Source organism: Alosa pseudoharengus, unplaced genomic scaffold (genome assembly GCF_046254945.1).
Source record: "Alosa pseudoharengus isolate Yale_2024_CS ecotype anadromous, Long Island Sound unplaced genomic scaffold, YU_APseudo_1.1 YU_APseudo_1.1_scf_14, whole genome shotgun sequence".
NCBI lineage: Eukaryota > Metazoa > Chordata > Actinopteri > Clupeiformes > Clupeidae > Alosa > Alosa pseudoharengus.
In genome coordinates this window covers 34,923,149-34,950,457 of record NW_027468609.1, presented here as the reverse complement: position 1 = coordinate 34,950,457, position 27,309 = coordinate 34,923,149, and the positions used below count along the sequence as shown (strand labels likewise).

General features: G+C 41.8%; 1 protein-coding gene across 1 annotated transcript; it reads left to right on the top strand.

Annotated features, from left to right (window-relative positions):
• The first annotated feature begins 222 nt into the window (after nucleotides 1–222).
• On the top strand, nucleotides 223–27,037 carry LOC143122664 (uncharacterized). Its single transcript, XM_076283445.1, has 18 exons — nucleotides 223–444; nucleotides 4,572–5,195; nucleotides 7,700–7,744; nucleotides 14,516–14,635; nucleotides 16,914–16,952; nucleotides 17,871–17,924; nucleotides 18,067–18,120; nucleotides 20,889–20,996; nucleotides 21,315–21,368; nucleotides 21,962–22,015; nucleotides 22,340–22,384; nucleotides 22,650–22,703; nucleotides 23,453–23,497; nucleotides 23,989–24,042; nucleotides 25,961–26,005; nucleotides 26,104–26,157; nucleotides 26,644–26,697; nucleotides 26,945–27,037. Exons 1-18 carry the CDS (start codon nucleotides 355–357, stop codon nucleotides 27,035–27,037), a joined length of 1,686 nt encoding a protein of 561 aa, XP_076139560.1. The 5' UTR covers nucleotides 223–354.
• Nucleotides 27,038–27,309: the final 272 nt, after the last annotated feature.

Genomic DNA, 27,309 nt, shown 5'->3' with positions numbered 1-27,309 from the left:
TGAATGGACACAGATAAATAGACACAACCCCCCCACCCCCCTCAACCACACACATACACACCTATCCCATCATATTTGTAGAATCCAGGTCTGTTTGCCTCCCTCTGTGGGTTGTCTTTGACACTGACCCAACCCCTCTATCCCCGAGGCCACAGCAGCAAACAGGTGTCTCCTCTAAGAACCACAGCGCATGTATGTAAGTCTGTGCGTGCACATGTGGGTTCTTGTATCTGTGATTGAGTGTGTGGACGTTATAGAAAGCCTCATGGTGTGAGAATCCTGAGTCAGTGCACTGCACAGCGAGCGTGGTGTGAGTGTGTGTGCGTGCCCGTGTGTTTGTGTGTCTGTGTGGTCATGCGGTACTACTGCTGTGTGTGGCTACTGGCCTTCCTGTTACTGGACTTACGGGGTTGTTGCACAGCAGGGCGGAGGAAGCTCAGAAAGGTAAGATTACATCCCCTGGTCACATCTCCCACAGAACTGCATGAAAACAGAAACTCTCATCACTGTTGTCGGTACTTGTTTAAGGTTTTAACTCACCTATGCTGTGTCAGTCTAGCCATGTCTTAATAATGCCGCATTGTTCCCCTTGTAAAATGTATCATATTCTTGTTGCACACATTTTTACTCTGACCCATTCCATCACTAGAGCTATTGAGTTCTCCTTAGGCACTGTAGGGACAAAATGGCATGAGTATAGATTCAGTTTCAAACTGGTTTTCATGAGTCTATCATCATGATACAGTGAGTCTAGAAGTAGCGTTTGTACATTTGCCAAACTGCTGTCGGAAATGTGATATCTGATGTGAGGTTTCTATATGTGCTGTGCTACAGGATACCGGAGTTAGGATGTGTCTTAGCCTGCATTATCTTGTGGTATCAGAGCTACAGACATAAGGGATCAGATAACTATGTAACTTGATGTATGGCATTTTGAAATATATCCTCCAGGCTCCTTTTTTTATGTATTGAATTTGGATATGTTATTAACAAAATCACCATATCCCAATCCATCATAAAATAAGGCATCATAGCAGGACAAACATGTAAGAAGTTTTACAATATCAAATTTGTTTTCTATGCATTGTCTTAATTAAATTGTCTTAGGGGCCGTGGTAACGTAGTGGCTAAAGAAACTGGGCTAGCATGCAGTAGCCTGAAAAGTTGTGGGTTCATTTCTCAGCTGCCACTCTTGTGCCCTTGAGCAAGACACTTACCCCCGAGTTGCTCCGGGATAATGGCCCTTGTAATATAATTGACATATAGAAGTCGCTTTGGATACAAGTGTCTGCTAAAAAAGGAAATGAAAATGGATAAGGGTGAACAACAATTATGAGTGTGCTGAGCTAATAACTGGCATGGGGATGTGTGTACTGTATGTTTTTTGGCGTATGCATGGATGTGCTGTTAGCCTGTGTGTACCGGTACATGTGTCCATAATTACCCCAGTTTCCCTGTGGAGCCTATTTGTGGTTTTGCATTTGAGAGCAGATGAGGGTCACTGTGGTTTTGGTTTCGGTTAAGGAGGCGATTGATAGTTTTTTGTCTGACCTAAATTGTTGTTTATGTTTTAAAGTGCTATGTTGCAAATGTGTTGTTGAATCTCAAAAGTTTATTGGTTCGTCATTCTTTAGGATTGTCTTCTCAAAGACAAATTTCATCTGAAAGTATATCCTGACAGCATCCATTAATCAGCTTACTATACTCTTTGATCTCCAACTTTGTCATCCAAGGGGAAATGGGTTGATCTAAGCAGTATTTTAAATCTGCTAGAAATAATTCATATTTACGGGATAATGTCAGGGTTTGACACTTGTGGATCCATGTTTTGTTTTCCTTTTTCAAATGCCCCTGTATGGTCGAAAGTCATGCCGTCGGCCAAAGACGAGTCAAACAGTTTTGTCATCCAGTTTTGTACCGGCTTAGTGAAATGACCAGATTTCCTTGGCATGCGCTTTGTTGCTGTGCTCAGACCTCGCATACAGACGGAGTTTCACATTCTCATCATGTGAAATAGTCCATTTCAGACCAAATTTACCAATGGCCTCTTGCACGTGCACAAACATCCAGGAAAACCATCACGGCGGCATGACCAGTGACAGTCCACTGGCTGTGCACATGCTTCAGGCATTCTGTGTCATGGAAAACCCCCAATAAAATGGACTGCCTTTGTGGGAGCGGCCATGCAGCGGTTATTTTGTCCGCTGTCTCCCAACATCCCCCTTCATGAGTCTACATGTGTCTGGATGGGAGTAAACAGAATCATGGCAACACGTTCCTGACAAGCCCTGCTGAGTACAGAGCATGGGAGAGTTTGGTCTGGTGTGTGTGTGTGTGTGTGTGTGTGTGTGTGTTCATGGCATAGTCAGATCTTGTCCTGGCCACACATGCTGACTTACTCATCCTTTTGAGTTCCACTCTGCCATGACTATGCCAGCTCTCTCCACCAATGATTCTCCACAATGGTGTAGGAAAAAATCACAACCCATCCTGTCAAACAAGAATGTATCCCTGTGTTGTGTTTTGATTTCCCCAAACCCCCTATTGACCATGTTTCTAACAGAATGTAAAATGTTTTGAATGCATGCTCATAGACAGTATAAATGCACAAATGAGCATGTCTTTACAAATCTTTAGCAAGTCTTTACACACTTTTAATGCGGAAACACATGATTTATCAAGTCTGCATTGTGATCAGAATTAATTGTAGGCTTTCACTGTGAAAATGAACTGCATCTCATGTGTCCAACAATGTAGTTCAAAAACATGTTTTGGTTACTTCCGCTGGCAAGACACAGCCAGTTTGAAATTGCCCTAATACATACCTGTGTCTTGAAGATAGATTTACGGACTTATGGTCGCCGCCTTTTAAAGCCTGTGCATTTTATGTGTGTTCGTGAGTGTGGTGGTTCTTTCTTGCAGTGTGTGTGTGTGTGTGATTGTGCATGCATGTGTGTATTTGAAAGTATTTGAAAGTAGCTGTGTGAACATGGACTTGCATTTATTCTTTAATTCTAATACAGGTGAGTGTGTGTGTGTGTGTGTGTGAGAGAGAGAGAGAAAGAGAGAGAGAGAGAGAGAGAGAGAGTGAGCTTGAGTGAAAACATGATGTTGTGTCTTGGCTCTTTGCACTGGAGGCCATTTGACATGATGGCTTTCTACTGACAGGGCACATGGAGGGCCTTCCCACTGCATTCTTCACTGTCCTCCCCAGAAGCACATTCCGGGGATCCATTAGCCAGACCCCAATTATACTCTGTGCCACCGTGGACCTCCACTTGTCAATACTGATGGATGTTTAGTGTGGCTTCCAAGCAAATTTGACCAATGTCAGCTTGTGTCAGCCATGTTTGACAAACATGATGGAGTTCATCCAGCAGGAAAATATTAAACATGGCTACTGGTGTTTTACACATGGTGCTGACATTGGCTCGCAAAACTTTTTTTATTTTTTAAACCATCTCACCTTATATGGAAAGTTTGTATACATTTGTAATACTTCAGAGTGGACATTACTTTGATTATTTTTCATTCTGTTTGAAGACTAGATAGACTATTAAATAGCTCATCTGGATCTACACAGATGATCTCCACACATTTAAACCTTAATCTGTATAAATTACAGTAGACAATCGGAGGACCTGGAAGCTGTGTGAAAATCATTCAGTTCAGTGTCTACATTTGGAATTTGACATTACAGCAGAGTCTACTCAGGTCTTTGGTGTGGTCTGTAAAAGACACAGTTTTTTTGTGGTGGCCACCTAATGGAAAGAAGTTTCTAGGTCTCAGTGTATCTCTCACTGTATATCATTGGCTGTTCCATTACGTTAACCATGGACTGCACTAGTCAGTCCTGAATATCTGCAACCCATTTAGGCAATTCCAGTGGGGTCATATACAGTACACACACAATGTCATATTCACAAAATGACTAACACCATAATCCACCACTGATTTTCACCCATATGGGGAGTTTTAATCCCTTTTGATAAGATTTCTTCTTTTATGTTTTAATCGTATCAATTACCATCACTGTTACAGTAAATAGACCACCCACTGCTAAAACATTCTATCCTGTCCAGCTTTTTAATGGGATGCTCTCTTTTTCCATGATAACTGATAACAACATGATGAATCCAAGGCTAGGAGAGCTGTTTGCTCTGTCAGAACCTCATTCTGACATACTCATCTGCTTCCCATCAAAATGCTGTCAAAAGGATCAGTTTAAATGGTCAGTGAAGGAGACAGAGCCAAAACATGGCAGAGTCTGTACAGAACATCCTTTCAGGTTGATTTACACAGCTAATTTCAGGATTTTCTGCTCTATCTCTCTCTCTCTGTATATATATATATATATAGTGTGGGTGTACATGGCATATTTGACTCAGACGATGCAACTCTTATTTCCAGCCAGTGCAAAGAAGTCTGTATCGCTGTCTCTCATGATTAAAATGTTAGGTTGAAGGGAAAACACCATTTCATTTTCAGATGAATTGATTTCCAACCTGGCATGTCAGTGAAGCTGAACCAATTTTAAGCAAATTCCTCTCTTCTCTTTTCCATTCTCTCAGAATGCCTTCCGGCGTGCAGAGGCCTTGCGTGGTGATGGCACGGTGTCCACCAATCCCAGGCAGCCCAGTTTGGTGGGTCGTGGGGACGTGTTCGAGGTGGACGAGGACACTGACCTGGTGGACGTACTGAGACCCACGAAACCACCCCGACGCAAGCCTAAGGGCAGCCGCGAGGGCAAGCCGGATCAGTCTTCCAAACGTCTGGATGAGAACATCACCACGGATAAGAAGAAAGTAGAAGGGGGAAGCACGTCTGGAAAGCCGGTGGATAATATAATTGACTTGGACACAACAAAGAAGAAACCCACTGTGGTCTTCCCCAATGGAAGGACTCGCCCAGGACCCGAGGATGCGGATGCTAATCGACTAAAGGAGGACATAGACCCACCGGACTTCACGCAGGTTTCAAAGCCTGGTCAAACACCTAAGACCAAGCCTAGCACTGTCCCTTCCACTGGGAGGATCATTGAGGGTGCTGGCACGTCCAAGCATAACGGCTCCAGAGAGAACCCTGGGAGGGTCCATGTTATATCCAGGGAAGGAGACCTGGTGACCATGTCAGACGGAAGGAAGTTCAGGCTGCAGAGAGGTCCGAAAGGATACATGGGCCCCCCAGGAGAAGAAGTGAGTCTTTTTTCAAGGTTCTTAGTTTCTCAATAGTCTTTCCTTTATATCACACACGTTTATTGTTCATAATTAGTTTTAAGTTAATTATTCTGAGCTACTGTTTATTGAGACTTCAAAGCAAAGTCAGAATGTTCCATTGAGCTTGACCTCCAGTATTGTTACGAGATGTTCTTTTGTTTATTGCCATCTTGTTTGATTTACCATGGTTGTTCTGATGCCTCTTGATGACATAGTCTTTGTGACATCTTCTGTAAATATTTTTTCTTCTGGCAAAAAAAGAACATGAACAGTGGTGGGATCTGTTGTCAGTTTAGTGGGGGGAAATTCGTAATTAATGCCTGATCCATGATGACACGCTGAGCTCACATCCACATTGCACACAAACATTAGCACGTCCCACAAAATTGCCTATTTGTCAGCCAATCCTATTTGTTATCATGGACCAGGAAGACCATCCCTCATTAGCTGATTAATAAAATGATCAGTGTTTTGAAGTCTATGAGGGCTGCCTGTATTTCACACCAGCTTAAAGTTAAGAGGGGAAAAAAGCATTCCCATTGCATGATCCATTGTTTACTTCTAGCTTTGAGCTCATCTAGCTAAACTTGTACTGCATTTGTTTGGATCAGCCAATGAGGAACCTGCTTTCCTTAGGTTGCCAGGCCTCTCCTCTCAGAGCCAGAATAGTCACCAGATGGCACATCTGCAGGCAGGCAGGCAACGGGCGCAGAGCTGCAGTGGGCTCTGTCCTGTAAAGACCCCCCCCACACACACACACACACACACACACACACACAATCTATGCTGCCCCCCACCTTTCTCCACTGGAGAAGGACTGAAACAGGTGAAATGTGTGTGTGTTACAGTTTGTGCTCACAGCTTCACTGCTTCTTAGGTCTTTTAGTGGGCATGATTTGGATCATTGCTTTGGGAGTCTGTCATGATTTAGGAGCGAACTGACTCTAGTGAGCTGCCATCCGCAGGACAAACCATGGTGATGGAGTCATGTTGAGTTTTAATCTTACTTGTTAAAGACTTCTTTTTTTCTCTTAACAAATAACATGTTGCCATCACCAACCAGACCAATAGATGTCCTCGTCTGCACTTGAGGGAGGATGCCAAACATGATTCCAACATCTTTTTATTTGTTCTATGCTTTGTGATTTTTTTTTTTATCATCTCACCTCAACTTGTGTCTGACAGATGTGTCTGTCTACAACACTTTTTTACTCATCTTCCTACTAGCAGCTGTTTCCCTTTTGCCCATTTTAGCCTTTTCCTCCCACTGGCCAATCTCAGTTAACTAGCAGAAGGGGAGCATTCTAGCACTCTTACGGGTATTCTATAAGAAAGCTGCCAGCAGAGGACCTGTAAAGCATCTGTTTCTCGGACTAAAGATTCTGATTTTCTTAACCACCTGCACAGTGGTGCACTGGGGACTCCTGACTCCTATTATATGCTGGCGTAGAGCTGGTGTGTAGAGTTCCGTTTTGTGCCAGTTTTTTGGCATAAACTACCCCTAATTTCTTAGAAGAGTAATAGACTGATGCGTTTCTGAAGAAAAACATCTTAGTTCTGAAATCTTTTTTAGTCCATAATTAATTCCACAAGTGCTGATGTTGCAGGCATGCAAGTAGTTCTCACATGAATGACGTTAGCTGCACAATATACTTAGGCTTACCCAGAAATGCAATTGCAAGAGAGTGAAATAATGATGAATAAATTTGAATAATGATCATTTAGGATTTACTAACATATGTACCATTAAAACACAGGTGTGCTGGGGGCAGAAAATCAACCCTTCCCATAGATTTTTCATTCCAAGTTAGACATGTAATATCTAATCAGTTTTTGTTATTTGAATATAAAAACAATAGTGTGATTTTCTTTCACAAACAAGGAAATATTTGTAAACTTTTGAATGGTTGAAAGTGTGCTGTATATAACTGTATATAACTAAACTCGCATGATTCAGAAGCATAGTTTTCTGTCTGCCTGCCAAGACTACAGGTTGATTCTGGTTCCTCCAGTCATAGCACCACTTTAATGTATAAAAGAAATACATCAGCTGTCAAATGAATGACAGTTAATTTTATGGCTCAATATCATATTTCTCGAGCAGCCATGTCTTCTTGCATGCAATATCGCATATTATCACTTTAAAAGCTTTAAAAAGGGAAGCACAGCTTGATTACCCCAAGCCAGTTTACAAGAACTGCATGTTTAAGACAAGCACATTACATGAAGGACCCAGATTTACAGCACCATTAGCATTATGACTTTGGCTGAATTTTCCAAAATGTTGTAAGCATAGCAGTGGCTTTAAGTTGAATACCCAATAGTGACAAGGAATATAAAATGGAAAAGAGAATATTCTGTTCCATTTTGAGTATTTGAGAAAGAGTTGTTCAGACTCAGACAATGAAACCAACTGAATTGAATACAGATGAAGAATTATTGATTGTAATGTGTGATTTCTCTCCTTATCTGTCAATCTGCAGGGATTTCCAGGACCTCAAGGCTATCCCGGCTTCAAGGGCAGCAGGGTAAGCATCGTTCACCTTTTAACAACTTAACAACCATTTTCAGGCCCAGATTTACAGCAAAGCAACCTCTGCTTGTAAACAGTGAGGGTCACTTTGACCTTCTGTGGGTTTACAGACTTGTCTCTACCACATACCTGTCCACATTTAGCTTTCCAAAAACGGGAGATTTTTTTTCGGGGGGGGGGGGGCGGGGGGGTGTCAGTGTTTATACCGGATCAGTGTTTGCATATTTAATACGTTTCATACACGTGTTTCAACACTGCATTTCGGTCGTTGCTTTTACCTTACCATTGCCGTACGCATGCCAGTTATGTATCCACCAGCCTACTTCCAAAACTCCAAAGCTGCTTGCTGTCAGATTTGGTTCCGAGGGCACAAGTTCAGTGTATTAACAACACTCAATAACAGTTTATGTGATGTGTAAATCAATTAAATTCCCAACAATTTCACAACAGCTAGTTCCTGGAGTAGGCCATTCATCTAGCCCGCTTGTTTACGCAGGTGACACCCGCTTCCTTATTTGGGTTTTGGGTTTCCAGGTTTTAGCCAAAACGGTTGAAATTGAAACTAAGTGATCGTGTATGTGTAGGGTGTATTTCATACACAATCTGGCAACCTGAATGCATCAATGATTTTAAAATGAGGTTTGATGGCCATGCAAATTACGGGAGTTTTCCGGGAGAAATAACAAAACGGGAGGGTTCTGGGAGATGACCTTGAAATACGGGAGAAACCCAGGAAAAACGGGAGTGTTGACAGGTATGCTCTACCAGTGTTGTAATGTAACGGAGTACAAATACTTTACTTTGCTATTTAAATGTATGTCAACTTTCATTTTTACTCCACTACATTTCCTAGATAAAATGTATACTTTTACTCCGTTATATTTTCACTAAGCATCTTCGTTACTCGTTACTAAAACATAAAATTAGAAGAAATGTGTGCGACTGCAATAAGGGAGATTTGGCGAATCACTGCTCCTAGATTGCATTACGCACGCTCCGCACGCTGCGCGCTCTATTTCAGCGCTTTTTTGATGCTAAATGAGGAGGACGCACAACTGAAACCGCCATGGAAGCACGAGCACCTACTGGAGGACCTCCCGTTATCATAGACGACCACCCCGATGATAGTGGTGAACTCGGTGAACAGGGTAGTGGAAGATAACGTCATACACCCGTGGCCGTATTTGGTCTAGGAAAAAAATATTGACATTTGTCACATTAGTCTATCTTTTCTTAAAGTAGGTCACGTTCTGCATTCTGTGCATGACACCAATGCAATGCCTCTGCATGGGTTGTAGCCTACGTCAGGGAGTTCTCCCCTCCCAAAAAGAGTTGGTTGGGTCCATATAGCCTGTCTTTTCCAAAAAGTTTTCTCAGATTAGGCCTGTCAAACTCGATTCCTTTTAAGGATCCGGGTTATTCTGAGTCACTCACTAAACTGATCCGGGTTGAACGAGTCCCTTGAGTCACTTGAGTCAGTATTGCTAAATCGCAAAGAAATTCAGTCCTACGTTCAAGCAGTGCAGTGGGGTGCTTCATTTCGTTAAATGCCTTCTCATGTTGGATGTGGATCCTCCATGATTTGAAACCAGGTTTTTGCAGTACTTGCATTTAGCCTAAAAGTTTTGCTCTCCTGGTCAAAGTGCATCCACACATTGTTCATCTTTTTGGTGCTCATGTTCAGAAACTTTGATCTTATTGACAGAGAGGGTAGCCTATATTATAATAATTAATTATTTGTTGTTGTTTTGTTAACAATAGAAAATTTGCCTAGGTCTAATGCTACTCTGCTACAATGTTTATTACCACTACTATATACTAATAGTAGGCTACTAGGAATCTATTCTAATAGGTATTATAGGCAGGTGATACTAGGCAACTAATATTATTAGCCTATTAATCATAGCTATACATATATATATATATATATATATATATATATATATATATATATATATATATATATATATATATATATATATATATATATATATCATGTTAGGTAGCCTAATATAATATAATATAATATAATATAATATAATATAATATAATATAAAATAGCCTAATATAATAGCATCAAAACCTCCACCCACTCACGGGAAAGAAAGCAGTTTGAGCCAGACTGTTTATTTATTGTCTTAACCTAGCCTAAGCAATTGACTTTCAATGTAGACATAGAAACAGGAACGTAGACATGCCCTGCAGTGAATAAATTATTATTATTGTTATTATTATTATTACTACTACTAGTACTACTACTACTACTATTCTCATTAGGCCTATTATTATTATCACCTTGACACGAGTAGAAACTAGGCTAGGCTACTTGCTCGTCTACAGATCCACTCATGACAATGTAGCCGGCTGATTCGACTGACTCGCACTCATAACAACATAATGTAACCGGTCCGCCCGGCTGATCCAAATGACCCAGGTAGGCTAGCCTACTCAAGCAACTCCATACAGAGCTTGCAATGTTTCGGACTGTCTTCGCGACCTAATTGCATTTTAAAGTAGGCTATGCGTGCAGAATATATGTTATTTCAGAAGTGAAAGCATGGCTTTTGTTGTGGATTTTCTTTTAACCTTGACGAGGAGTTACTCGCTCCTCTAAAGATCCACTCATGACAACGTAGCCGGCTGATTCGGCTGACTTGCACTCATAACAACAACGTAACCGGCCCGCTTGGCTGATCCGACTGGCTAGCCTACTCTCCATACAGAGCTTGCAATGTTTCGGACTGTCTTCGCCACCTAATTGCATTTTAAAGTAGGCTATGCGTGCAGAACATATGCTATTTCAGAAGTGAAAGCATGGCTTTTGTTGTGGATTTGTTTTTCACCTTGACGAGGAGTTACTCTAAAGATCCACTCATAACAACCTAACCGGCCCGCCCGGCTGATTCGACTGACCCGGGTAGATAGGCTACTCAAGCAGCTCCATGAGCGTGCAGTTCGGACTGTCTGCACGACCTAATTGCATTTTAATATGCTACATCTATACACCAAATCTAATTATGTCTAGGCTACATGCAGAACATTGAATGTTATTTCAGAAGTGAAAGAAATGTCTTTTGTTGTGGAGGAGGAGCTACTCGCTCTCGCAGATCCACTCATGACAACGTAGCCGGCTGATTCGACTGACTGGTACTCAACGTAGCCTAACCGGCCGGCTGATCCGACTAACCCGGATTGCTACTCAGCCGCTCCAATCTGAGTCCCATGGTCTGTGAGTCTGCAATGTCTCCGACTCTGCGGGAAGTTAACCAGTTGTCTCGGACTGCCTGCTCACTCAGTCGCTTGAGTTGATTTGTGGAGTTGTGGTTGCCTACGAAATTGTTACATTTTTGGCAGCTACGATGGCTAGGGCTAGGAGGCTAGCTAATGTTGCAAGAGGTTTGTGTGTGGCGCTGTTTATCGTTTTAGATTGAATTGTAGTAGGACTCAACTGATCCGAGTTAATGATACTAGAGACTCGCGACTCATGGGTTAATTTAAAGACACGGGTGAAAGATCCGAGTGAGTCACGACTCAAACACCTTTATCTCAGATACGAATAGCCGAGCCGGCCCTTCAGTAGACACAAGCGTCAGGAAGGAGAGACTGAGCAGCAGATCAACCAGTCGACCACTGAAAATTATAAGAACGAAATTAGTGATGAGGAGGCCATGACTACAGGGACAAGTAGAGAGGAGAAATTAAAAGTTATTTAATGTAAGAAAGAGCAATTACCCTACATGATAAACCTATATGCCTTGTTTGCTAAGAAGAGGGTGTAGTAAAGAAGTAGTTTAAATCGCCAAACAATAATATAGCCTACCCATGCAAAAAACATTAGTTCAATATGCCTCTTTGTGGAAGCGTGGGATAGGCTACATTTCAAAGGCTTTCTTTCTTTCTTTCTTTCTGTTTTTGTTAACTTGTGGAATAGTGGAATATTTTTTGTTAACTTCTCAGTTGAAGTGAATTATTATATAACCTTTACACATTTGTTGAACCATGGTACTAATAAAAACTACAGGATAGTAAGAGCTGAAATGTTGCTTCATTTATCCAATTTCCACCACTATGGAAAACGTGGGCCGGTCTTGGGCCTGAAACTCCCAGGCACTGAATTCTGGCAACTTTGAAAACCAGCTTCTTTTGAAGATGAACAGACATCTTTTCAGTTTCAACTATGACTGGCATATTAGTACTGGCATATTAGAGTGTAGCTGCTGGACATAGGTGGCCTGTGTGTGAGAGTGAGATGGTGACCTGGGGAGTAGTAAGCCCTAGAAATGCTCATACCACATGACCAAAATGTTATCCCTACGATGCAGCAGATCTTTTTTTTTTTTAAAGACATAAGTTATTTATTTTTCATTTTTACCTGAAGTTCATACAAAAGTGACATTTTTGTTTGTTTTTTTCTTTGATGTCAGCTCTAAAAATATGCTGTTTGTTCTTTGAACTTAAGAGAATTGTGCCTGAAAAGTCCTAGAAAGATTTTGATTTGATGAGTGAGATTAAGAAGATATAGGAACCCTGAATATACTTTATGCTTTACTATAAGAAAGCCAAAATAAAGTTCACAATAGAAGTTCAAGTTCAAAGTGTCTCGCCAAAGTTACTACCAAGCCCCCTAGACATTTTGCCGAGTTTTTTCGTTCCGCCACCAGTGTGAATGGGTCAAGGCGGAAAGGGGAATCTGGGCGGGCATTTCAATGCTATGTCCAGCCCACCACATGAGATTGCAAATAAATCTAACTGATCAAAAGCAGCAATAGCAGAGACAGCACATTATGTCAATCTATACATTCACAAAGTCTCCAGTCATTCAATGCCTGCTAGAGTTGACTGTAGCTTGGAATGCAATCAGTTGCCATAATAGGCTATACTAAAATCCAGCGATAAAACAAAGCATGAACTCATGAGCGTCTGTCTGCCCTATGTATATCCTCTGATTGTAATGCTTACAGATATCTAGGCGATATTTGTAACATTTATTTTGTATTTGGCCTGTTATAAAATCATGTAGACTTATTGAACAATTTAAACACATTAGGAACCGCAAAGTTGGAGACATGCATAAAGACATCGCTGCAAATTTAAAACCGGATTACTCTGGAATGGCTAACTGTGCAGGGGAAAGCTTTACACCTTTATGTTCGGTAAGGTCTGCTGTTTATTCTGATATATGCTTTGTCATGTGTTGAGGGAAAGTTCGTGAAGTATTCCACCAAGATGAATGGGTAGGGAGACGGGCGCAAAAAATATGATTAAATAAAGTTAGGCTACTTTTCTCGCGAACCGTTTACCACAACAACTAACTACTAACATCGTTTAAAGGCTGAGAAAAAGCTCTTTTGTGTGATACATGTGATGTCTGTGATGAATAGGCTACTTCGCAAGTAGTTCAGCAAATTTGGGTGGGACAGAAATACCTTTACAGAGCAGCAGTTCTGACCATATCGGCTCTGGCTCACATGATACTCTGCTTTAAATGCATTATCGCTTCACTACCCAACACGCGAACAAGAAAGAAAAGAAAAAAGAAACCAATATGCTTATGTCGCGATTTCCGATAGATGAAGATGAAGACATCTATCGCAAGAATTTAACATTCTAACAGCAACAGCAAAGCAAATGCAAGCTGACCAAAGTGCAGGAGGTTCTCCCGCCATGGTTTTTGAAATCACACACCTGCTGTATTTAAAGGCCCACGCACATAAGGCCTACGACTATCACTCTACACGCCCCCTGTTGCACGTCACAATTTAATTTACTATAGCTGATCCTGCCTCCTGGCTCCCCAAAATGCCGCATCATGTGAACAGATCAGCAGGCCGGCCAATTTTCACCTCACTTTCAGACACAAAAAGACGGCAAAAAGACGTCCCCTCTTCCCGCAAATTTAGCGTGATCTCTGTGTGAAAAGGCCTAGAGTCTCTACCCACCACCCCCTAGCCCCTATTGTCATAGTGAATGAAGACTCAAGTGTTCCACAGGAAAGTTCAAATGCTTCTGCTCTGGAGTGCTGAACCCCCTGTGTGACCTTTGTTGACCTCTGCTGACCTCAGTGCTGTCCTCCTTGCCTGTTTAGACTCGGAGGCTGAGCCGTACCTGCCTCTGAGCTTACATCTGTCAAAGCACAGGCTACTGGGATGACAGCAAGCAATCCAGTAGCTATACACATTTGCATACAACTGGGGTCATAAATGTTACAATTTTTTTATTACTAATGTGTTTATTTAATTACTGTTGTTAACGCATTCGCGCTGGATGCTGCATGACGCAACATTCTATCTCCCGCCGGATGCTGCATAGCACAACATTGACTCTCCCGCTGGATGCTGCGTAGCGCAGCATGCTTTTTATTTCATGTTTCTAGGTGCTACAGAGGCTTAGATATTACATTTTGGTAGACGTTGACAATTTTTAGTATGTTTTCAGAAAACCCTCAGGAAATAAGGTTATTTAGTCTAGAATGCCATAGGATTCTATAGGCGTTTTTAGCAGGCATTTTAGGAGTAAATGGGTTAATGCAGTGATATGTACAAGAATGCATATGGTGTCTGTATTGCTAATTGACAATTCAGTTTCATTTTTTACCCAGAGTATGCGTCTGCCCTTAACCCCATTTTTCCATTTACAGACACGTCAATACATATTACCTTTTTTTTGTATATAAGGTCAATGAAACACTGTCTACTCAAGATTAAACTGATGCAGATTCAGGGACTTGGGATTCAGTTTTGTAACACGCTGCATGGCATATCCACAGGGTGCTCTGGGACCAGAGGGGCGACGGGGGCGACAAGGCCATCCTGGACCCCTTGGGCCTCCGGGCCTGCCCACCTTTTACCTGTGGAGGAACACCGAGGAGGACTGGGCCGCATTTCGGGTAAGTGTCCCTTTCCCTTTTACCCTGCATGGGCTCTGTTCCTGATAAAATCTTGCAATAGCATTCAATTAGGAAACATTACTATACATAGGTAAACAACTAGGACATAATATGAGTTGGACTGTAGCAGTAAGCTACAATACCCGTGAAACTGAAACAGGCTGATGGTTTTCAGTCAACCTGTTGGTAGAGATCGATTAGGGTGAGACAGCTGCTTGCTCAGTGCTCAAGGGCGACTGCCTTTCCCAGAGGCCATTTACACTCCACGACAACTGTCTGTCTGTCTGGTATTAAGTAATGGGCTATTGGAATCCAGTAGCTTTGAACTGATTCATGGGCTGAGGGCTCTCCTGTCTCAATCGGGTGGAGAACTCTAAGGTCATCAGATCCTACCCTCTGGCCTCACGGGGTCAGAGGTTGGATCCATAAGCCAGTCAGAGTGTTCCTCCCCAGCAGAAAATAGTACTTCTCAGAGTCAACAGAAGTCCCATCCATCAGAGCAACTATCATCTCCCCTCCCTCTCTATTTCTCTCTCTTTCCCTGCCTTGTGCTCACTCTCTCTCTCTCTCTCTCTCTCTCTCTCTTTCTTTGATGTATGTTTTGTCTCTTTTCTTCCCCTCTCTTTCTTTTTCTCCTTCCCTGGCACATTCTTCTTCAAACTATTGCATATTATGTTCTCCATGTTTATGTTCAACGTCTAAGGAGCAAAGTAGACAATGCATTGGCAAATCATTGAAAACAGCTTCCCACTGCCCTTGCACATCCACTTTTGATCTTCATGAAAGGCAAGAATAGGCCTGTGTGTTAGTTGAGATTATCAAAATGGAGAGTTTGTGTGAGTGTGTGCGTGTGTGTGCTCATGGGTGTGTACGTGGGTGTATGCATGTGTGTGTGGGTGGGTGGGTGGATGGTGTGCTGTACATGAGCTGTATATCCTGAACATATTTTATAGTTCCTGTCCTTCACTTTTAAGTGATGTTTCAGAGGAGAGGCCATATGGTGGATGGGGAATTATTTGAGGTTCCAGAGACAGCATTCAAACCAAATGGCATGCCATGCAATGTAAAATAATAATAAGTGGTTGTACCACAGATTTTAGTTTCTTTTCTAATTAAATCTTCAAATTTTTAATTAAAATATGGTAGAGTGTTTAGGGAAATTTGACTCTGGGAGAATTTGGTTGGTTCTGGTTACCTAATGCCTTTGTCTGGGTTTCAGGTGCACAGTTTTCCATCTGTGCATGTGTCTGTACATGGTTCCATGCCTTATAGTGTTTGCATGATATCTCCTTCAGAACAGATTGAAGGATTTTCATCAAATCTGACATGGTTATTCACTAGAGGGTCTTGTGAACTGATGAACTGATTGGCTGATTGGGTTGTCGAGGGTCAAAGCTAATAGTTGCATGGGGTGATTTCTAGAAACCTTGCTCACACACACACTGTTTGTGCCATGTCTCCCACACATGTTGTTGCTGTCAGTGTTGCCCAGCAGGTGCTGCTGTTCTCTCGTATGATTATGAGGCTCTGCTGAGATTCATGCAGATGTGCGTTCATAGACCCCTACTTCTACACACCCCTAATGTGGCTTTGCTGCTTTCTACACCCCTCTCTGTGAATTGATTCTCTCTCTCTCTCTCTCTCTCTCTCTCTCTCACACACACACACACACACACCCACACACACCCACACACACACACACACACACACACACACACACACACACACACACACACACACACACACACACACACACACACAGTAGAGGAGAACAAGATGGATAGTTGATGGTCTTTGTGCCTCTCCAGCATAAAAGTAATATCTACTTGCTAATCAAGAGTTGTTGCATCCTATGTTGCTTTCTAAGTGGTGGTAATAAAGGAGGACCATCTACTTTTTCTTATTAGAGATGTATGTGTCTCTCTGCCACTACTGAAACCAAAGCTGAATAGCTCAGCCAGGGTTGAGATGTACGAAAGACAAGTCATCAACATCATCAGTCCCTGTCACCCTCTTGCACTAAGACGTCAAAGCCATAAACATAATTTAAAGTATCTGATCGTATGGGCACAGGACATAGCTTTGCAGACATTAGTCATAAATTAGACTAACATCATGCACTTATCTAATGATTGTTGGTGTCCTCCAGCTGAAAACAGACAGACAGCAGTCCTCATGGGGCAGGATTGAAGTAATTATCCTTCATTAGTCTCAGTGATGAATGACTGGCCTTTATGAGGATGTGGAATGACATCATGCCTGTTCTCTCTTCCTGCAGCAAAGTTCCCTCTTCCAGTTACTGAGTGCAGGCTGGCCCGTAAGTACCTCTATGCATGTATGACTGGCTTTTTATCTCTCTCTCTCTCTCTCTCTCTCTCTGAGTGTGTGTGTGTGTGTGTGTTTTGTTTTTATATGTAGATTTCCTTTATTACAATAATAATACCTGGTTTCTTTATGTCAGGAGCAAATGTTTTACAGAACGTATATAGAATAGACAACAAGTGAATTGAAAATAATATGGAAATCCAATAAAAAATGCCTCTCTTCTACTAGATGTTATTGGGGGCCTTAAATAAAACACTTCTGGTAAGCCGTGCAATGTTGTCCTTTGTCGCTGTGGAGAGGCATTGTACAGAGTAGATTTAGAAGGCCACTGTAGCTCAGTAGCCCATACATTTATCTGCAGCCCTCTGGCTGATGCAAACAGTCTGTCTGTTAGCTTCTCCACTGCCCATCAGGGGTGGAGAACCGTTGCCTGAGAGTGGCAGTGTTGGAGGAGATCTGCTGAGAAAAGGTCTTCAAGGTTAACAAACAAGAAAAGAACCTGTCAAAAACCTGAGTGCAGTCCAATATGTTGATTACAGGCATTGCACAGGCACAGCCACCCAATATGACTCCTTTTCTCTGTCAGGCTGACAGTTGACCGACCTCTCGGCTGCAGAAGTCAAGTCTGGGCAGCAGAAGAGATAAGGAGGAAGGGCTCCAGATGCCAAGCTTGACAGTTCAGTAAAAGACAGCCAGCACCCAACACAAGCACAAGAAGTCAGTTTAGGGCTGAGGTTTAGTACGCAGGATGTACGCAGGTGTGCGTGTGTGTGTGTGTGTGTGTGTGTGTGTGTGTGTGTGTGTGTGTGTGTGTGTGTGTGTGTGTGTGTGTGTGTGTGTGTGTGTGTGTGTGTGTGTGTGTGTAAATGATGATATATCTGATGGTGCTCTCTTCTCTGTGAGCTTTTAGAGAGAGCAGGGTGCTGTAGGACCAGAGGGGGAGATGGGAAAGCCTGGGCCTCTGGTGAGTGTGACCACCTCATGATCTCGTCCCTGACCCTTTTTTCATTTAAATTCAGTCTCTCCATTCTGTCTTCTACCCTCATGGCTTTTAATGAGTTTGATTCATCAATCATTTCATGCTGTATATTGTCTTCTCTATCCAGGGACCCCCAGGGGAGCCTGGTGAAAGAGGTCAGCCAGGAATCAAAGGTGACATGGTAATGAGAATAATCATTTTATTTGGAGGGGGATTATAGAAAAGAGAAAGTGAGACCATGCATCATGTATTTGTCTGATTAATCAATACACTGTATCTAGCCTGAATGACTTCTTTTAATGTGCTGTTCACAAAATAATGCTTTTATCCCACATTTTTCTCATTAGCTTGATTTTGTGACCATACCCTTGGGTTGAATTGCAGTATTTGGTTTAAGGCTACAAAATAGTGTTGCCACATTAAGACAAACTATCTAGCAGACAATCTGAATTCCAGAACATAATATGTAAAGTGACTTTTCAGTGCATTTTGTGCCTTGTGCAATCAGCAGTGGATGGATAGAATATTAAGTGAGTTCATGTCATTGATCACACCCAGAAATGTATTGAAATACTGAAACTAGAGTCAGTATCTTGACCTAATGTTGGCACATGTGACTATGGACTAAGGCATGCTGCTTTTTTCCCTTCTCTTTGGGACCTCATTTGAACCAGCTAATAAAGTGTGTTGACACTGAGCTCTTAATGCGATGTGGTGGAACTTTATGGCGCAAAGGCGACTTGAGCTTTTTATAAACTCGTCCTGTAGTGCACACTAAGTCTCAGTCACCGCAGAAGTATGAAAATATGTTACCTCATTCTCCTCATTTTGTGAGAGGTTTGCACAGGCGATCCAGGGGGAGAGAAGATAGATGTGTGTGTTTGTATTTTCAGATCAGTTTTAAAAACTGTAACATTTTGACACTCACCCTTAATTATCCTGGCTTATACCACTGTTCGGTTGAATTTCCTATTGTGATGTGGTGTTTAGAGTGTCAATTATTTTTCCACTGCGCGTCAGGGCCACATTACCACTTCGAATGTGCATTATTTTTCAGCTAACAAACACCATTATCATTGTCATCCATTATCCCTTACGTATTTACCACTTAATTGTTTAGTAGCAAGAAGATCTATATATACAATTCCAAATCAGAAAAAGTTGGGACGTTGTGTAAAATGTGAATAAAAACAAAATATACCGTAATAATCTGTCAATCTTGTAAACTCTTATTTAGCTGCAAAAAGGACACAGACAAGATATCAAATGTTGAAAATGGCAAATTTGATTATTTCATGGAAAATGTATGTTCATTTTGAATTTAATACCAGCAACATGTTTAAAAAAAAATGGGATGGGGCAACAAAAAGTTGAAATGATAAAGAAAACAAAAGAAGGATGGGTATCTTGCACATCTGACAAGGCACAATCAATTCACAATGATGTATACAGGTTTTGAGCAACATATACTACCATCCAGGCAATGTCTTTTCCAGGGAAGACCTTGACTATTTCAGGAAAACAATGCCAAAATACATTCTGCACATGTTTAAACAGTATTTTTCCATAGAGGAAGAGTCCAGGTGCTAAAATGGCTTGTCTGCAATCCAGACCTGTCAATCCAGGCGCATCATGTAATGACAAAGATGACTAAGAATACCCCATACTGTTGAGCAACTAAAATCCTATATCGGGCAGGAATGGGACAACATTTCATTCTCATAACTCTAGCAACTGGTCTCAGCTCTCAGTTCCTAAACATTTACAGAATTTTGTTAAATGAAGAGTGAAGCCACACAGTGGTAAACATTCCCTGTCTCAACTTTTTTGAAACATGTTGCTGGTATCAAATTCAAAAAGAACATATATTTTCCATGAAATAGTCAGATTTGTCATTTTATGATGCCTGAGTGACATTTGAATGAGTTTACGGTCATATTGAAATTTGCAGTGGTCTCTTAATTTTTAATATGACCGTCAACTCATTTGAATGTCACTCAGCAACCATAGGATGACATTAGAAAAATGTGCAGTGGTCTCTTCATTTTTTCCAGAGCTGTATATATGCCTACTTTTAGTTGTTTTTGTGCATGTTTGGTTTGTGGTAGTTCACTTATTCTTTTTAGGTTTAAGATATACTGTACACCAGGGCAATGCAGCATCTCAGCAAACACTTATGTCTGTTTATAGTTCTTAGCAGATGCTTTGTAATTGTAAAAGTAAAGACATATAGCCTAAATAAAATAAAATATGAGTATCAGTAATAGACTTAATAGAATTTACCGGAATAATAACAATACAATAACCATAAACATACCACAAACCACGACTCTGTCAAAATGAATCAGTCAGATGCAAGGTAAACAGATGAGTCTTTTGACATTTTTTGAAGATCCCATAACTCTATTGAGGAGAAATGAATCACAGCAGAAAATAATCTTGACTGACCTCTTATTGTGTCATTTTAGAGCTTAAGAATGCCATTTAAGTGCTATTTTAGAGCTATCTTTTTCGATGATGAGAAGAAATGAGTCAGTGGCACAGAACCAATCAGACTCTTGCTTGTGTACCAGAGTCTGGATCTCCTGCAATAAATTACATTGCGCAAAAGCCCCTGTTGTTTACTCTGGACCCCATTCAACTCACATCCATCATCTACAGACCTGGACGATATCAGTCTCTCTCCAGCACAACAACTTATAGATAGATGCCCACAGATGTTCCTCTGCAGCTCCTTTTCCTCTCTCTCTCCCCATCTCTCCATAGCCAGATGTTTAGTATCAATGCCTTCTGAATTGAGTAATCATTCAAAATATATGGTTGCCAGAGATTTCTTTCCACTTTTGATTCAGTGGACCTGAATGCTGAATCATTTTGTTTATGTAACAAGTAGATATTTTGAGATGGCCTGAGGAAGTAGACTGATGTGAGTGTTGTGTTTGTTGTCAGGGTGACCGAGGACCAAAGGGCATGCGAGGGAGAGCGGGCACCAATGGGAAGGACGGAGAGAATGGACAGGATGGACATCAAGGGGCTCCTGGTCCACCTGGACCACAGGTGAGGGCAAACGTCATCATTCACCTAGGGCAACACATTGTTTATCCCTTCTGAAAGACATTCCATATGCTTGACGCACCAAAGCATTGATTGCCAGAACAATAACTATACTGAAAGCTTCTGCTTATTCTCTTTAACAATGCATACCTGACACCACAACTTCATGGCCCATTGGAGTTGCTTAGAGCATTAGTATCAGACAAGTTGGAGCAAAGTTTTTGGATCATAAACTGTGGGGTAGAGCTGCAGCAGGCATTAGATCTGTCAGGCGGGAGACTGGTGTGTGTTGACGTCCTGGCGCCTGCTCTCATTTCCCAGGGTCCTTTGGGCTACAGAGGGGAACCAGGGTCACCTGGGGAGAAGGGAGATGAGGTAAGGAGACCAGTGGGAGATGTGTCTGATTGTTGTTTACATTCTGGGGGGATTCTTTGCTCTTATGTCATTGTCTCGCCAGTATTTAATTGCAGTTCCACACGCTGCTGCTAGGGGGCAGTGTGATACACCTTGACTCAGAGCCTTGACTTAGTCATACAGAAGCACAAGTGATTTGATCCTTTTGATTTTTTTTTAAAACTGATTAAATCCTTTTCATGTTTTTGTTCTTTTTTGTCCATTAATGGTGATTCATCAATTGCCGTTACTGTCACAACACGTGTCTTTAATTCTCACATGTGTTCCACCAAAAGAGACTTTATTTCATAGTTTCAGCCACCCAGCAACATTTAATGACTTTGATGCCATCTGTCTCCTATTGTTACAGTTGTTTATGGGCCCCTAATTGCCAGTATTAGTTTTGTTTGTTTTCTGAATAGAATGAAATAATCTAATCTTGTTCTAAGTATACTACCACATTTTAAATGCACTAAATGCACTGTGTGTTTTCCAATGAAGGATGCTAAGACCAGACAGAGCGTACTCCCCTGCTGTGTTGTGCAATGGTCAGTGTGTATTGTATTTTCTCACAGGGCTTGATAGGGTCTCCTGGTCCAGGCGGAGAGGATGGAGAGCCTGGAGAGAAAGTATGCTTCATTCATTTGAATTTCATTTATTGAATTTCAATAAAGTATCTATCTATCTATCTATCCATATATCTATCTATCTATCTATCTATCTATCTATCTATCTATCTAACAGCATTTTGTCTCTGTAATGTCAGACCCGTAAAGATGCTGTGGTCAGTAGGCTGTACATCATCTGTCATATATTAGACTGTATGGACATCTAGTGGTGATAGGCAGAATTTGCTGATATCTTCTGGTCATGCACATTGACATTTCTGACTGATTACATGTGTCAGACTCTGATGCTGACAAAATTTTTCATTTGAATTATTCATCTCTTAGGGATCCAAGGGAGCTCATGGCCAAGCTGGCCCTGTAGGACCACCTGTAAGTATTGTTGTGTGTGTGTGTGTGTGTGTGTGTGTGTGTGTGGCCACCATGTGTGGGTGTGAGTAAAGTATCAGTGTATTAAAGCAAACCACCGCAGATTTTCAGCTATGAATTTCAAACACATAATTGTCCATGCCTTTTCACTTTGTAAGAGATGTGGACATACTTCTATGACAAGTTGAAACCCCTTTTCTCTTTCTTTCTCTCTCTCTCTCTCTCTCTCTCTCTCTCTCTCTCTCTCTCTCCCTCTGATTGTTTCCAGGGGCCACAGGGTATCAGAGGAATGGAGGGACCTCAGGGGTCACTGGGACCAGATGTGAGTGGTGATGTACTGTAAAACAAATGGCTTCTAGAGTATCAAACCCAGGAAGCAGGAGGCAAGTGGCCTGTTTGCTGCAATCAGTCCCAGTCCTGTGAGAATGATGCTGGTTGCTTTTCCTGATCAGATTCTGATAAGACTGTAAGACTGGTCAGCAGTGTGATATAAAATTCGTATGTGAAAAAAATAAAATAGTGGAAGAAATAAATGTGCTAGCCTGACTCTGAGCACATTTCTGAAAATATTGGCGTGAAGTACTTCTCTGAGCACATCTTCCTCAGATGACTTATTATTAGATGAAGCAAACCTGAAGCTATCTATTTATCCCTATCTATTCTAATAGAAGCAGGATGGAAATGGTTGAGTTGAAGGAAGAGCTCTCTGGCTCCCATTAGCTCACTTTAAGTTCACTTAAGGTTCTGCGGGACCTTAAGGTTCTGCGAGCGAGAACCAGGTCTGTGTCAAAGAGACCGGGGCTGGGCCAGCGCAGCAATTAACAGCTGATGCTACAGCTGTTTTGGAGGTGAACGCGTGTACCCAATCGCTCAGATATTTCCTGCTTTGTCTCATGGCCCCTAATGACTTTCAGTACAGCGAATGTGTGCATGAAGACAAAGCAGCGCAATAAACTTGATACAAAACGGCTGCGCTCTTTGCCTAATGTGTTTATCCCTATTTGTGTATGTGTGTGTGTCTGTGTCTGTGTGTGTGTTTGTCTGTATGTGTGTGCGGACGTGCTTCTACAGGGAGAGGATGGCTTAGAGGGACCACCCGGTCCCCCAGGACCCCCAGTAAGTTGAGGAACACTTCTGTTAGTTTTATAATACTGCAGAAAAGCATTCCCATTCACTGAATGTATACTGTTCTGGTAGCTATTTTTTATGGATTAAGAAAATTACTCCAAAATGGAAGCTGAACTCACTTGGGCTTGAGTTTATGAAGATGTTTTGAAGTGTATCAACCCTTTTGTTTATTGTATTACCTATGGACCCTTTCAACAAGGTAAACAAAAACAATGCTTGAACATTCTATTTGGGCCCCAATCTACTTCCTCTGCATTAAGATAACATATGGAATGTTAAAAAGGAAGTCTTGTGGGGCCAACTATGATGCTGATAATGGAACTCTCTTGAAAGGGTCCATATAAATATTATTTAGAAGTTGTTACATTTGGTATCTCAAGGGGATTAAGATTACCTTTGAGGTGTTGTCCGACTCCAATTTCTTGCTCTCTCTCTCTCTCTCTCCGTCTCTTTCTCTGTGTGTGTGTGTGTGTGTTCAGGGTGCTCCTGGCATGACTGGGGTAGTTGGAGCTCAGGGAGCCAATGGATCACAGGTGAGGCAAACACCTGGGGCCTCATGTACAAAGCTTGCATCCGCACAAAAATGCTGCGTGCGCCACTTCGCACGCTCACGTCCGGATGTACGAAGAATGACTTGAACGTGAGAATGTGCGGTCCTCCACGCAAACTTCATGTCTGGCGTACGCACATTTCCAATGTGTATCGTCAGTTGGCGACACTTAGGCAATGCAGCGCAACAACATTAGTTGATCGCGAGTCTAGGCCTTTATTTGCACAGTATATTGTGAAACGTGGGTTATTAAAAATTATAACACTTCGAAAGTAGGCCTATGTTTCTATATAAATGGGCATGCAACATGTTCAAATTCTACTAAGTTATGCAACAACCTATCTATAATGACAACTATAGACTTATTAGAGGATACGAATTAAAAGGGAATGTGAAACCTTTAGCCTACACATATAGATAGAATAGAAAGGCTGACTAATAAGATAGATAGATAGATAGATAGATACTTTATTGATCCCCAAGGGGAAATTCAAGTAATAAGCGCGGATATAAGCTATTTCCCTTAGTGTGATTGACTGCATAGGATACTTTGACTTTCCTCGAGTAAGCATTCGCATTATTGTTGTCACACTTGTGTGCAAATATAGGGATATGATCCAGAAATCGTAATGTTGTGGCGATGTGGCCTGGATCAACTTTGTTTATTCCACCTCAAGTGCGCCATGCGTGGTAGCCTACTTGGACACGATTGATGTAATGTTTTTTTTAATTAATGCAGTTGTGTTGTAATGGTTCAAATGCATGAAACCCAGTTATGCGAACCCTGTCACCTACTTGCAGACTGACCAATAATTCTACCACGGTCTCTGACCCTATAGCTAGCCACTGCTACGCTCTGCCACTAGTGTTTTTTTTTTTTTTGTTATTAATTACAGATGATAAAGACGTAAGATTCTTGCCATTTCGTCGGATAAACGCTTCTACCTCGCATTCGCTGGAGATAAACTTTTTTTTATTAATTTGACGATTTCAATTATCAAACTTTGGAGCAGGTTCGAGTATGAATGGATCCACAGATGAGTTTTCATTGTTATTAATATTGCGGGATAGGCCATTTTGTCTTCGCGGAGGTCTGCGCTCTCGAGTGGCCTTCTAGTTAGCATATTAAAATGAGTGTGATTGAGGGAGGAGAGAGGGTGGAGTGTAATGCTTGTGCATGTGCGCTTAATTTCACGTTAATTGGGATGTACAAAGAAAAGCTGCGTGGAATGCTGCATAAGCACAGTTTCATACATCAGGATTTTTTGGTGCGTAAGCTACTTTTCAGGTTTGCACGTACGCAATGTTTTAGTATGAAATCCAAAGGTACCAAATGTACATGAGGCCCCTGGTCTCCTTGGTAACATCTTCCATCTCTTTAGTTCCTCATTTACAGTAAATGTCCATCTATTCCTTCATTTGTCTGGCACCTCATCACCCATCATCCATCATCATCTATCCATCTATGTGCAGAATTTCTTGCCAGATTTATTTTACCTTAGTCCTAGTCTGTTCTTCCCCCTTCCCAGTTGCACCTGTTCACTGTTCAATAATGGTAGTGTACCTGTAACCCTCACATGTAATACTCAATCTATTTATTTAGCTGTTTAGCTTTGATATTTCACAATGACCACCAGAGGTCTATCTGAATAATTAAACCTTCTTTGATTTAAAGATTGTAAAGATAATACTGGGTGAGAATGTTATTATATAACATGTTCTTACTCTTTTATTCATATACTACTGGGCTGTTGTGACAAGTAAATTTCCCAGCTGTGGGATCAATAAAGTCTTATCTTATCTTATCTTATCTTATCTTATATAAACTATAAGTAAATGACTGTAGAGTATAGTATGTCTGATTGAACTGAAGTATTCTCACCTCCACTGTGGTTTTGTAGGGCGATAAGGGACCTGCAGGAGCCCCTGGTGCTCTGGGACCTCAGGTACACAGTTAACAACACACTGACCATCAGCAAGCGCAAATGCAATATTTTCTGATTGTATGGCTGGAGTATTTCTCATTTCTGTGTGATGCTTGCAGGGTCCACCGGGCCTGGAGGGGCCAAGGGGGCCTCCCGGAACCAGGGGCCCACAGGTGAGTGTCACTTCTCTATCAAAGCACCTGAGAGGCAGGTGACACGAGGCTTCAACAATGAGCTTCCACTGTATTAAATGGAACAGGATACACCAGACGTGATAGCGGCACATACAGTACAGTACATTTGATAAAATTAGACCAGTGTTCTAGAACGCTTCAGTTACAGTACGTGCCTGGTGTAGACTGCTTATGAGTTTAGGGGGCATTTAGTTTTGATACACGGGACACATATTTTCAGACCAGTTGCTCTGTGGCTGTATGGGTAATCAATCACCTGTGTTTTTGTTTTTATGGCTGTACACTGACAGGGATTGCCTGGTTTGGAAGGACCACCTGGTCCTAAAGGAGATCCAGTAAGTCTAAAAGCTGTTTCTATCATGATGTAACGTTGATATTAGCTCAGTTACTGCATTCTATTATGTCTGCAAAATTCATGATTCTCTTGTTCTCCTTCTGTGTGTCTCTCTATCCCTTTCTCTATAGGGCCCTATGGGACCTTTGGGCCCTCGTGGAGAGGTTGGCTTTGAGGGACCGATGGTGAGTGCACAGTCCAGTACAGCCATCTGTCGTTCCATTCTGCTTTGTGGTTGCCTGCAGACCATTGCTCTCCCTCAGCTCAGAGCACTGACGTCAGGCTTTGATCATCAGCGAGGCTTTCATGTGCACAGATGGAATCTGACACTGCTCTTATCACGGATGCTGGATCTGTAATGTGACTCAGTGTCACTTGGTCAGCCAGTGAAGTCTGACACAGTAGGTCCCGTATCTTCTCTCCATCTTTCAGCTGAGTGTTTCCAACATAAATCTCCTCCATGCGGTTTTATGTTTGATGGCCACGCTGTCTGACGGCCAGCTGGAACCCCTCAGGCGTCTGTAGTTTTTTTTTTTTTTGCTTGATGGATGTGATCAGCCATCTGCCTCATCCTTAATTACTCATAAATCATCTATCAGTGGCCTCTGCGCTGCAGATTAGGTAAAGGCGGCCGTTATCATCACTCTACTTCTTGTGTAGTAGACAGGCTGATCACACTCTGGTCACACTCTCAGTTGGTACAGTACTGCGGACACCTGAGGGATACTGTTGATGCAAGAATTATGGTTGAATTTTTATCATCACAGTGAAGTTTTACTACATAGTTTAAGTCTACA